The sequence below is a fragment of the Falco rusticolus genome, chromosome 9 (assembly GCF_015220075.1).
Source record: "Falco rusticolus isolate bFalRus1 chromosome 9, bFalRus1.pri, whole genome shotgun sequence".
NCBI classification, from domain to species: Eukaryota; Metazoa; Chordata; class Aves; order Falconiformes; family Falconidae; genus Falco; species Falco rusticolus.
Window position 1 is genome coordinate 36,855,447 of NC_051195.1, and position 12,612 is coordinate 36,868,058.

At 40.1% G+C, this 12,612-nt stretch overlaps 1 protein-coding gene across 2 annotated transcripts in view; it reads right to left on the reverse strand.

The window, feature by feature from the left end:
• The window catches only part of SHTN1 (shootin 1), a 70,775-nt gene that overhangs the window by 42,725 nt on the left and 15,438 nt on the right, over nt 1-12,612 (reverse strand). For both annotated transcript variants that reach the window (XM_037399692.1, XM_037399691.1), the window contains exons 3-5: nt 10,506-10,566; nt 5,276-5,370; nt 2,953-3,121 (exon numbers count right to left, since the gene is read on the reverse strand). In XM_037399692.1, the coding sequence (XP_037255589.1) occupies nt 2,953-3,121; nt 5,276-5,370; nt 10,506-10,566 (325 nt within the window). The remainder of the gene's footprint in view (nt 1-2,952; nt 3,122-5,275; nt 5,371-10,505; nt 10,567-12,612) is intronic.

Consider the following 12,612-nt stretch of genomic DNA (forward strand, 5'->3'; position numbering starts at 1 on the left):
AGATGCTGGTACGGGGGCAGCAGAAAGCATTTTTTAATAGGTGTCCTTTAAAATAAATTAATGCAGTTCAATTATTTTTGGATCATGAATTCTCATCACAAGGGAAATAAACAAAACAACAGGCCGTTAATACTTGGGAGGTTTTCACCAAAGAAATTGTCCTGAATAGCTGCCAATTTATAGGCTTTGTAACGTTATGTGAACAGAGTCACAATATAACCTTTACTGATGAAAGAGTTAACGCTTGTAATTTTCCCCTCAGAAGTTTTGTTCCTTAATTATCAAAATATGAAATAAATGAAATTCACAATGGAATAAAACATTTGATTATAATCACTTCTTAACAGGAGATCAGTTTGCATACATAATATATCAAGGTTTAGGTTAACATAAAACCACCACAAAAATATAAATTTATTTTTATGTATTAGCTTTCAGTAAGTGCTCTCATTCCCCACCTGCTTCCAGTATTTCATAGCACCGCTGTTTGTTAAGTATCAGCCACGAGTTGAGAAAATTGTTGCTAATCAATTGCAGATGATGATGACGATATCATTCTGTTTGGTCTCACATCTTAAAAATGTTGATTCTACCCAAGCATCCCCTTCTCAATTCAGAGGCCTTAGATTTATTTTCCTCCAAATTAAAGGCACACATATTCTAAAGTAAATAGAGAGACCTGTTTTCCCAGAACATTCTTGAACCAAATCATCTCTTTTATGGATTTGTGCTTTCCAGTGAAATTAGTGGGGGAAAAAAGTCTCACTGAAATTTATGCTAGTAATTCAGGTCTTACAATATGTATATCAACCTCATTATCCAGAGAAGAAAGCAAATCCATATATCTAAATCTTTATAAATGTGTTCAGTAAATGTTTCTTTGCAGATACAGGTGTGCACTGTACTGCTCAACTAACACAGTTGAGTTTTCAGTTCTTGTTACATCCAAAAGGACAACTAAAAAGGAAAAGAACACCCAAACCCTATAAATTAATTTCAGGTACTGCTCTGAGACCACCCTATGCTTCCATTAGGAACTACAGCTGTACTATCACCTTCCCCTAATGTATGAGAAAAAAAAGAAGGAGGAAGGTCTGGGAGAGACAAAATTTTATCCCTTTAATAAACAAGACAGTGTTAATCACAGATCCTCAGACTATACCACCATATTTGTATATCCTTACAGAAAATGGTGGGATGGAAGGAATCATTCCAAGAAACATCCAATATTTTGTTGAATGGTGAGAAAGCTAAAAGACTTCCAAGATCCCCAACACAAAACATAAATATTTGAAATCATAAACATGCACAGAAGAGCAAATTTCACCTGAGGCAACACCAGAAAGCAATAAAAAGAATTTTGAATAATACACCTCTTTCATTGCATATGATCTTTCACTTAGGAGGTAATCCAAGATGTAACTTCAGATTCTTCACTGAAGACGAACACCATGCAGCTTTGGCTTAGGCTTGGGACACAGCCCTAACGTATACCTTTTGGTATTGTCAAATCACTCTGCTACCATACACATACACATTTCTCTACAGGCACAGGGATGGAATATCTTCTATAGCAAATGGGATGCCAATGGTTTTTAGAATACTCAGCATTTGTAAAGGTAAGGTCATTAACATTTAATAGTAAGGCCAGAGAGAGGCACAGAAGCCAGGAGTTCTAAATCCTTTACAAAATGCCACATTGTTCTTTAGTGAATTTTTCATCAAGAAAGAAAGCATGTACATCAGAGGCTTTCTAAAATACTTCTCTACTTTGACCCTGCTACCCTCCTAACCATGTTCCTCTGATCCGTAGCCAGAGTCTTTGCTCTCTTTAAATGTATCCTTGATATCTTTCTCCAATAACAGACAGGAGGAACTCCAGAATCGTATTTCCAATTCAGATGGGTTGTTGGTGTGGATCACACCATTGCACTGCCTCTTCCTGCATCTATAGGATTGAAAACTGCTTGCTATAGAAGGGTACTATGGCATGTTATTTCTTGGGTGGGATTTCTGTAAAGCATTTTTACAACACTCATTCTCTTTTCTCAGTGATATTTTGTATTCTCGCTTCATTTTGAGGTTGCTCCATTCAAGAAAAACAATTAACAAGGCTACACTGAAAATTCAGGAAAGCTGTACTTGCAACATCATTTGCTATATTACTATCAGAAAAAAGTGAAGGCTGTTTGGTTTTTTGTTTGTTTGTTGGGTGTGGAGTTTTGGTTGGTTTTAAGTGAGCCACTTAGTCTCCCTCTGTCACCAAAAGCAGAATGTCGGCATTCCCCTTTTCTGGATACTATGATATAATAACATACAGAATCATAATGACTTAATCAGAATTAGACAAGAAAGGAAGGCAGATTTTGGATTGCAGAAATAAAATTTGACTTTCAAAAAAGACCCAGAAATTTCCTAATAAAGCAGATATATCTTATCTGTATATTTCCATGTTACCAAGTTTTGCTGGTTTACCCAGTACAACAGTCCTTTTTTAAGTTGCTTGTTTGGCAACAGCTCCGTAATATGAATGAAGTTTGTGCATACAAAGGTACATAATGGAAACAGAAATGGAGAGTCCTGTTACACCAGCTTTGAAATACTGACATTGCAGTTGGAGCAATACCAAGGTGACCTTATCCTTCTGCTCAACTTTTACTTTGTTAAGGATTTGAGGAAGTACTTCTTTTACCGACTCAGTAACATCAAACTCTCTTAGCTGTGTAGATCTCATTTTCCTATTGCATTATTACTTTGCAGGCTGTATATCCACCATATACATTACACAGTATCACAACAAGGCCACCATGTTCTTAGTCTTTTCTGGAAATCCTTTGATGACCCATCTGACTCGGTCTCGTGCTTCTGAGAGTGATCTCTGGTCCAAACCAATACTGGCATTCTTCAGACAGCTTCTGCTTTGTATGGTGGTGCAGGCTCAACAACACTCACCTTTTATTTGCTGCTGACAATGCAGAGAATTGCAGGATCCAGAGTTAGCTTCTGTATCTGTGGATGAATCATCCTCATCAATGTTAATCTCTTCAGTGATAATTTCTGGGCCCAGTTTTGCCATATAAAGCATACTAATTCTTTTCAAGGTCTTATTTTCTTTGTTCAGCTGAAAGTTAAGAAGCACAAACAGTAATAAGCTAGTCAGTCTGTCTTCAAGCTGCTGTGCAAGAAAATAGAAGTCAATTGTATTTTTTTTCTCCTTTATCATTAAAAGATCTATCAAATGAAGAAGACAAAGTAACATTTGATTAAATGGTCCATTCAACATTAAAAGATGTGAAGATGGGAAACTTGTCCACTTTCTCCCCTGAGGAGGCTTGAATTCAACATGATGCTTCATCCATGCCCTTCTTTCCTCTCTGGTACTTCTGATTAATAAATACCCTGTGTAGGTTCAAATGAAATCAAATCAACTATCAAGCTTACTTAATGCTACGAATTCTTTGTGATAGGTGCTTTAGCTCCTTACCCTTAAGCATGCATTAGCATCAACAGGAGCCCTAACTAAATGACCTGAAGAAGGGCTTGTGTTCCTGAAAGCTCCTGTGGTTTTGCCAGCTCTATCAACTGGTCAAATAAAAGCTCTTACCTTCTCATATGCCCTTCCTTTACTTATAAACTACCAACACCACAACTACTATGCTCCCAGTCATGATAGAATTACCTCAGAATTCTTCTGAATTATTTTCAATTCTCAGGAATTATTAGTGGAGTCAACATATGTAAGATGAAAGCTGTATCATAAACCAATTCTTTATGGGTCAAACCACAAGTCAGAAACCACTCTGAGTTGGATGCTTAAACACATGACTCATTGGTGGATGATACAGAAGAGGTTCTACAAGGCATCTCCATCTTGATCAAAGTGCCAGCAAAAACTGAACAGGGATTACTGCAAATGTTTCACTCTCACCATTTCTTTCACTGTCCTGCATCTAGACAGCCCATGCCAGCAGCTGTCAGCAAGCTCAGCACAGTCTCAGCAGTATTCAGGCATACGTTGAGGTCACTGTCCACCCACCAGCCAAGCATTCCCTGTATTCAGGTCTAAGAATGAGACTCAATTTTCTAGTAATGACGTACAACATGTTGAAGTCAACATGCACTTCAGAAGTCCAATTTTTACCTTCAAATAAAACATATACTGTGCAGTTAAGCTGACCCTGAATTTTTACCCAAGCAATCATCTTTGATCCCCCTTTTCCTCAGCCCCCCAGCTACAGGAGATTTACTTAAGAACTGCTTCATCTCATTCCCAAAGAATGAAACTGAGCAAGCGGGAAAGGTGGTGTGAGGAACCTTACATGGTCAGCTCACAGCAACAAAAAAAATCAGCTTTGGCAAAGCAGCCCCATGGGATAAACCTATCCTTTGAACTGCTCCTCTACATGCATTACAGGAAAAGTGCAGGAAAGAAGAAAAGTTGCATAAATGCGTTCATTTTCTTACTTATATGCTGATTGTCTATCTTATGAATTCTAATACAGTGCCATTATGCAAACAATTAAGTAAATACCTCCAGAAAGTACATTGCTAATGCATCTAAATTAAAGTGATTTCTTGCTGGTGTGATTTTTGCCATATCTAAGGATGTACTTTGGGCAGGGGATGGGAGGGAGGGGTGGGGGGACAGAAAAAAAAAAAAAAGGCAGTCAGCATTGCTAATGAAATTTGGTTCAAAATTGCTGTAATCCATTTTCTGATGAAGTGGCTCAGATGCATTTTACACAACCAAAAATATATAAGGGAGATAAAAACATTCTTTAATAATAATGCACTTCTGATGAGATGGAATATAGAAAATTACACACTTGCTAAATTCATCAGACTAGGCGCAATCAACAGAGCAGTGGAGGTCACCTTTCCCCTGCCCTTGCTTTGCTTTCATAAACAATCACCTGAAATGTAATGCAGTGGTTGACTTTTTCCATTTCATTTAGACACTGAAATGCTCATTACTGTTTTATATCTCACACAGGACAGTTCTAAAACTTGTTTTCCATTTAACCTAAATGCATATAAAAACTAGATATCAAGATGCTGATCCATAGCTTAGTCTTCCAAAGTAGAAACTAAATTAAAATGGCAGGAATTGTATTTTGCATCTCGCATATGGCTTATAGTTTTTGCTACTTCAAAACAATTTCACAGATCCACAAGATTATACCAAACACATACCTGGGACATGCATACAATCTCAAGTTAAAAAAAAAAAAAAAAAAGAAATTGGATGAAATAGAATCACCATAATTCTTCTCACCTTAGAAGCCAAAGCTTCAGCACTTTCACGGCACGTCTTCTCAATTTCAAGATGGTTCTGAATGCAGTTTACTTCCTCAATAACCATGTGAGAAACTAGGGGAAGAGTTTAGTCATTATTTTCCTGAATTTGACACGTGCATTTGACACATGCATCCCATGATGAGAAATATTACACCTTTTCCTGTTAACTTTCATGTAAGCATTTCAAATACAGAGAAGTACATACTTAGCTAATCTCCATGGATAGGAACGGTTTTGAACATTGACTATTTGGTTCATTGCTTTAAGCAAATCTTTCAAGCCATGTCTGCAGCACCAGAGGGGGAACTGGAGAATTGAGCATAAACTTATGGAAGTAGAAAGCCAGCAGAAGCCTACTTGACCATCATCATTCGTCATCTTTACTTCATTACCACTTAAGGAATCACAGTGAGAACATTAGGATTGTCCCTTAAGATTGACATTCTTCTGAAAACTTGCTATGGATGCCATTTTCAGAAGATTAGAACCTCAGAATTTTTAAACAGCAAGATTAACTGGACAGCAAGTCGCCCGTGAGCCAGCAGTGGCCCTGTGGCCAAGGAGGCCAGTGGGACCCTGGGGGGCATGAGGAAGAACATGGCCAGCAGGTGGAGGGAGGTGATCCTCCCCCTCTGCTCTGCCCTGCTGAGGCCGCCCCTGGAGTGCCATGGCCGGTGCTGGGCTCCCCAGTTCGGGAGAGACGGGGACCTGCTGGGGAGGGGCCAGCGGAGGGTACCAAGATGGTGAGGGGACTGGAGCATCCCCCGTATGAGGAAAGGCTGAGGGGGCTGGGGCTGCTTAGCCTGGAGAAGAGAAGGCTGAGGGGAGCTCGTCGATGCCTACAAACATCTCAAGGGCGAGTGCCAAGAGGACGGGGCCAGGCTCCTTTCAGTGGTGCCCAGTGACGGGACAAGGGGCAACGGGCACAAACTGCCGCACAAGAAGTTATTTCTGAACATGAGGAAGAACTTATTTACCTGGAGCATGACAGAGCACTGGCACAGGCTGCCCAAAGAGGCTGGGGAGTCTCCTTCTCTAGAGACATTCAAAATCTGCCTGGATGCAACTCTGTGCAACCTGCTCTAGAGGAACCTGCTTTAGCAGTGGGTTGGGCTAGACAATCTCCACAGGTCCCTTCCAACCCTGACCATTCTGTGAACTCAGGTATGTTATGAAGTTTATTTTCATCTTCCAGTCTCCAGGTTTATACAGTATTTTAAGTATCAACACACTTGCTGACCACACTGTACAAGAACAGCTGCAGGATGGACATACAGCACAGGTCTGGGGCAAGTTTGCCAGGAAATGGAGAAAGGAGTTAAGTGACTGAAGCCTCCATATTCACTGTGTCTCCTACAGCGCATGCTCCAATGAAGTCAAATCATTACCACAGCACAGTTCCTTCACCTTGTTCTGCCCATCAGCTCTGAAGCCGCCTGCAGTAGTACATCCTGATGGAGGCAGTCCTGATGGAAACTCAACACTGCTTGCAATGCCTGATTTCTGACAGCCTCAGCTGAAAAACTCAAGATCTGTATTACTATATGGCTGTAGTGTCTGAACTGTTTCTTGTTTGAAGTCTTTCTGTGCTTGAGAGTGCCCTAAAACAAGCACCTTGGTCTCAAAACCCACCTTCACAGTCCTCAATAAAGATTCAGGCCCCAGCATGTACACACACAAACTTCCATGAGACCAGGGCCAAGAGCAAGCTGCCTGACTGTGTCTGAAATCACGGCTGTGCTACTACATTTGATGTCACATTTGTCCTTTGCACTTATAGGATCCCTATTACCACAGTGGGTACACACCACTGTGTCAAAGATACACAATATTCTTAAGAGTGACCAAAAAGTTATGGAACAAATCTTATTTGTAACATAGGATACCAATGCAAGTTAGAGGAAAGTTAAAAGCATAGATACATTTTGGCTTGCCATTCCCCTGAATTTCCAGCAGTACTGTAGGTACTTCAATATACTAGTGTTGAAGGCTGTCTTCTAAGTAACAAGCTTCCAGTCACACGGGGGATCTGGAGCAAAGCAGAAAACCCAACAAGTTTCCCATTTCTCAGGCTAGCACCTTGCTCACTGATGCAGCTCCTCCTTGGCTCCTGGCACCTTTATCCATCCTAAGCAGCAGCCTGGACCCTAATTCTGCAAGTTATTTTATGGGGCAGATTCCTTCTCAGCCCACTGTCAGGATTTCAATGTGCAGAAAGGACTACTTGCAGCTGAACAATACTTTGGAGCAGGAGCAAGGCTAAAAGAAGATAGTGTAAATATGGAGGACTTCTTCCAGTATCTCCTTTCATTTTCATAAGAACAAGCTTTAAAACCTAGAGTTTTTACACCACTGCTTAGAAAATCCCACTCGGCCTCTTCCAAGACTTTTGCCTAAATACTGAAGAGACTTACTTAAGTCCTCTTTGATATCCAGAGGTCATCCTAATTACTAGAAAAATAGGACTTAGGATAGGAAAAAGAAGGCCATTAACAAGTATTTACGCAGCTTTATAGATACTTAGTCAATATTGACTAATGTCATTAATAACATACGTAACAAGAAATACATTGGAGTTTGTTGCCAAATGTGTAGCTGCGTGTAAGAAACAAGTTCGAGAAAATATGAGCAGACAAAGAAAAAAATCAGGGCAGAGTATTGGGAAATGTTGGTCCAAAAACCATTGACGTGAAGTCTTCTAACAGCAGAGCAACCACACCTCTTTCTTTGGTTGTCTTTTTGTTTCCATTTTTTCTGACTTTGGAGAAACTACCTGCTCCATGTGTGCTGTACCAGCTGCTACATTTAATTTGAAAGAGGAAAAGCTTCAGGTAGTACACGTCTATACCTCTTCTGGTGTTATTTTGCCTAGCTTTGGGAATTTGGAGCAACGAAATGCAGGATGAGGGAGCAGTGGAAATACAGAGCTGCTTCCCTTTTACAGACAGGAACCTAATGGCCTCAAGCAAGGCTAAAGTTAGGAAACAAGGATCGGGCTCACATGGCAGAACTGGGGATTACTCTTGGTTCATTTAAACTTAATTAACCTGCAATTATGATTAACTCAGGGGAAAAAATCTTTCCAAATTAAATACAAAAAAAAATGTATTATTTCCTAAGTCTGTCCAAAGTTCTTATTATGTCAATATTAATATTCATAAAGCAGCACTAAGTGGCCTGAAACATCTCTAACCTTGACAGTTTTTTTCAGGGGTAATAATAATCCGCAGCAAATGCAGGCCAACCAAAAACCACTTAACTAATTAGTAGTTGCAGTCACCGAGAAAACATGAATCAACACTGTTATTACAAGTGGCACATTTGAGTGGCATCTAATTATGACTTGATGAGCACGATACTTGCATTATCAACATTACTACTGCATCCCATCAGGGACTAAAAGCGGCTGATGGCATTGACTGCGAGAAACTCCCACTCAATGGTACTGCAGCACCCAACAATCTCCTTGGCAGGGGCACCCTCACTAAATGACATGTTAAGCATAATTACTGGTAGACATTGTAAATAAACAGGATTGGAAGTGAAAATTGTACCAAGTACATAAGACACAATCTGACACATTGGAAGTGGCAGCCTTAATTGAGAGTTTCTTTGACTGCTCAAGATCATTTCAACTGCATTTCTCGGAGGACAGTGATTATAACTGTGGAGACAGACGGCATAATGGTATCAGCACTGCTGACAGAGCAGTGAATTAAATTGTATCTGCTGTTGTGTGAAAGCCTTGATGAGAGGTACAGATCCTTAGTGGTCTTATCATTATAACACAATGGTCATGTTGTCATCAACCTTGCTGGCTCCAATTGAAAAGAAATGATTGTGTGTTGAAGCTTTCCCCCCCACCACCACCTTCTATCTCTTGTGCTCAATAGAACCAATTTTCAGAGAGCTATGAAATCACGCAATAGGGCCTAAAATGCAGCTGCTTGGCATACAAACGGGGCCCCATTAAACTGGAATCACACACAATATGTGTTTATGCCAGGAGAACAAATAGAAGCTGAGTACAGGCCAAGTTTATTCACAGACACAAAGCCAATGTAGCTCTTCATCAATATAATTGCCTTTTATATTGTCGTTTAAATAATGGGCTCTATTATTGCCTTAAAATCCTAATATTCCTGGCATTTTATCACTATGTTTACAAGGTATGTCCTTTAAAAATGTGAAAGGAAGATAAAAGAAACCTATAAAATTTTACAACATCAAATATTACTTCAAATTTTAAGTCTTAACTACTTGACATTTTTTGCCACACTCTGGTATTCCTCGTATCATAACAAAAACAAAACAGGCTGCAGTTTTTTCCAGAGGAATTAGACTTCTAAGAGAACATTCTTACCTCGCAGAACAGTTATCTAAGATCATTTAAGGCAGTAGGTGTTTGATTTTTAAATTATTTTCCATAATTGTGTCATATGAACAATTATAAAATAGAAGTGAGCAAATTCCTCTATTATACAGTCAAACAGAAGTATAGACAGTGTGATTTCCTCCTGCATTAACTTCATCCACATTTCTGATGCTTCGTTGTGCAGTTCACCATACTGGCATAAACCAGACATAACAGACCACAATCCTATTGTAACTGTCTCTTCTAAGGAGCTATTCCACTAGGATACTTCCACTCCCATTAGATGTGCTTTGTTGCTTCCAGACACCACACAGTTTCAATAGAACCATTACCATAAAAGTGTAAAACTGAATATTGACATTCTCACAGCCCAGACAAGATATACTTTGCTCTAAAAATTATCAACAGACAGCAGTTCATCCTAAAAACCTTTACTGGTGTGTTTATGCTTAAAGTAATTTTACTTCGTCACAAAAAAATTACCATTATTATTACTAGCAATGTCAGCAAAAGGGTTAAATCCCACTCAACCCAAGCATATATCATTCCAAAAGTCACTTGCAGAATCCAGGTGAGACAGAGCTGCATTTGTATTTTCACCACTTTGCACCTTAAGAATGGCTACCTGTGTCAGAGCGTATAAAAGCCATGACAGCAGTTAGTCTGACAATGGTCAGTCTCACCAGATTAGCTCCTTAAAACAAGGTTTTGAAGGAGAAACAGCAAGTGGGCCTGAATCTCAGTCTTAACACCGCTGCAGAGTATGCAGAGCTATGTTCATAACTCTCTATACCAAAAAAAAAAACACTCCACACTAATATTAACAGCTTACTTTTCTGAAACTCCTCCAGTTTTTTGACAGCCTCATCTCGTTCTTGCTTGATTTTGTCACACTGTAGAAAAGAAAATTGAAATGAAATACTGATCCCAGTTATTTAATTAGCAGACAGTCACAACATGCAAAATCAACAAAGATCCACTGCCAGCACAATAACGCACGGAAGCTTATCAAGGCATCGTTTCTTTTTGCTCTCAGTCATGTAAGATCGATGAAAACTATGCATAAAAAATTCATTACCCAGCGCATTTCCTAACCAAACTAGCAAGTTCTACTTGATTTTAGGTTCCAATTCAGAGCTACTCTGAAAACATTTTAGAAAAGTTACATTATCCTAAACTGATTTAAGTCATCCATGTTCCACACAACAGTAAAAGCAACACTTTGCATGTCAAGAATCTCCTTTTTATCTCTAGTTTAACACAAATAGACTCGGAAAAGAGGCCTACATTTCTATACCTACCATGTGCACGGAAAACCTCAAAGCCAATAAACAGGGACATGCTGTTCAGTTTCATAACATCATGATAAAAGCTTCAGCCTTAAAGAGAGGAGGACACTCATTTTCACACTTTGAGGATTTCCCATCAACCCAATTTTAATAATTTTGGGGTTAATGCTAACACTGCATAGGGCTACAATCACTGATCTTTTGATGGAAAAGTTTCTTCAAAGAGAAAGAATAAAACAGATGTTACATAGACTTGTCTAAGAAACCCCTTTCTATACGCAAATGAAAGGACTCAAAGAAATGAGTAAAATTCACAAGAGAGACAGTCAGTGATTAACCACACTGTGAAAAACACATGACTCGGGGGGAAGTATGACTGGCACACAACAGGTCTTACACTCACAGTGTACCAGACATCCTTCCTCACATGCGGTTGTGTATGTTCACAGTAATAAATCAACGCCAAGACCATGAGTTAACTTCTGGAAGAGATCTGTGTGACTGAGCTCCTTACAGTGTAACTGCAATTACAAGGATACTGACCATTGGAACAGAACTGGAGAAAAAAAAAAAACTGAAATGATTTTGCTCGATTTTCAGTTTTTCCACATGAGGACTCACTTTGAGTTAGCTGGGAAAGGAGCCTGCTGTTTAGTAACAAGAAGCGGGAGAGCCCGATTCAAAGGCAGCCAAATTCAAGACAGCCCTTCTGTCAGCTCCGGAGGACCCTGGATGAGGCCCAAAGAAGGATCTGTTCTTGGGCAAGGAGAGGATGCCATTGGTGTCACCTCAGGGGCAGCCTTCACGCAGGTTTTGGAAGCTGCTGCTGATGGCTATGAGCGGGAGCAAAAGCAGCTGCACTCAACAAGCAACCTCTCTTCTCGTGGCACTGGGGTGATGAGGCAAGGGACAGCGGCTGAGTAGCGGGGACAGGTCAGTCACCAGCTGCTGTAAAGGTCTGTGAAAAAAGGCAGAGCTGCAGAAGGAGCAAGACATGCTGAGCAAGCAGCACAGGACAAAGACTCACCATTTCATCTGGCCCTGTTAACAAAGAAGCTGTTTAGAGAATCTTGCATAGGAGAGGCGGGGAAGGGAAATCTGTGCATGAATCTTGCTGCTTGCCGCCCTCCCTCTCAATTTTCTCAGCAAAAATGTGTGTTACCTTACTGGCAGAAGTGCAGTCTAAGAACAGCAGCAGTAAAAGACACAGAAGAATTTCCGATCGTTCGTGCAAGAGTGCAGCTCCACTGCAAAAGGGGGATCAGCGTGAGCTGCTGCCTCTTTGTATTTTACAAGAGAGACACTGTAATCACACTGGCATACTTCACCCACAGATTTTTCTGCACTCTGCAAGCTTTCAGCCCACTGCACATTAAGTGAGCAAGCCGTTTTAATGCTCAGTTTAAAAACCAGGAAGATTAACATTTTAAGGATCTGATCTGTTGCCTGTGGAAGTCACCAAGACACTTTTGTACTGATGAAAACCTTGATGTAGAAGATGTGGTACACTCCCTATCCCAGTGATGGGAAAAACTCCTTTTGAAATCCTCCAGCAACATGCTCTAAGGCGTAACAGCTTTCCCTGTGCAGCAAAAGGGGAAGTGAAATGACCTATTCCACTTCACCTTGAGTGCTGTTTGCACAGAGAGC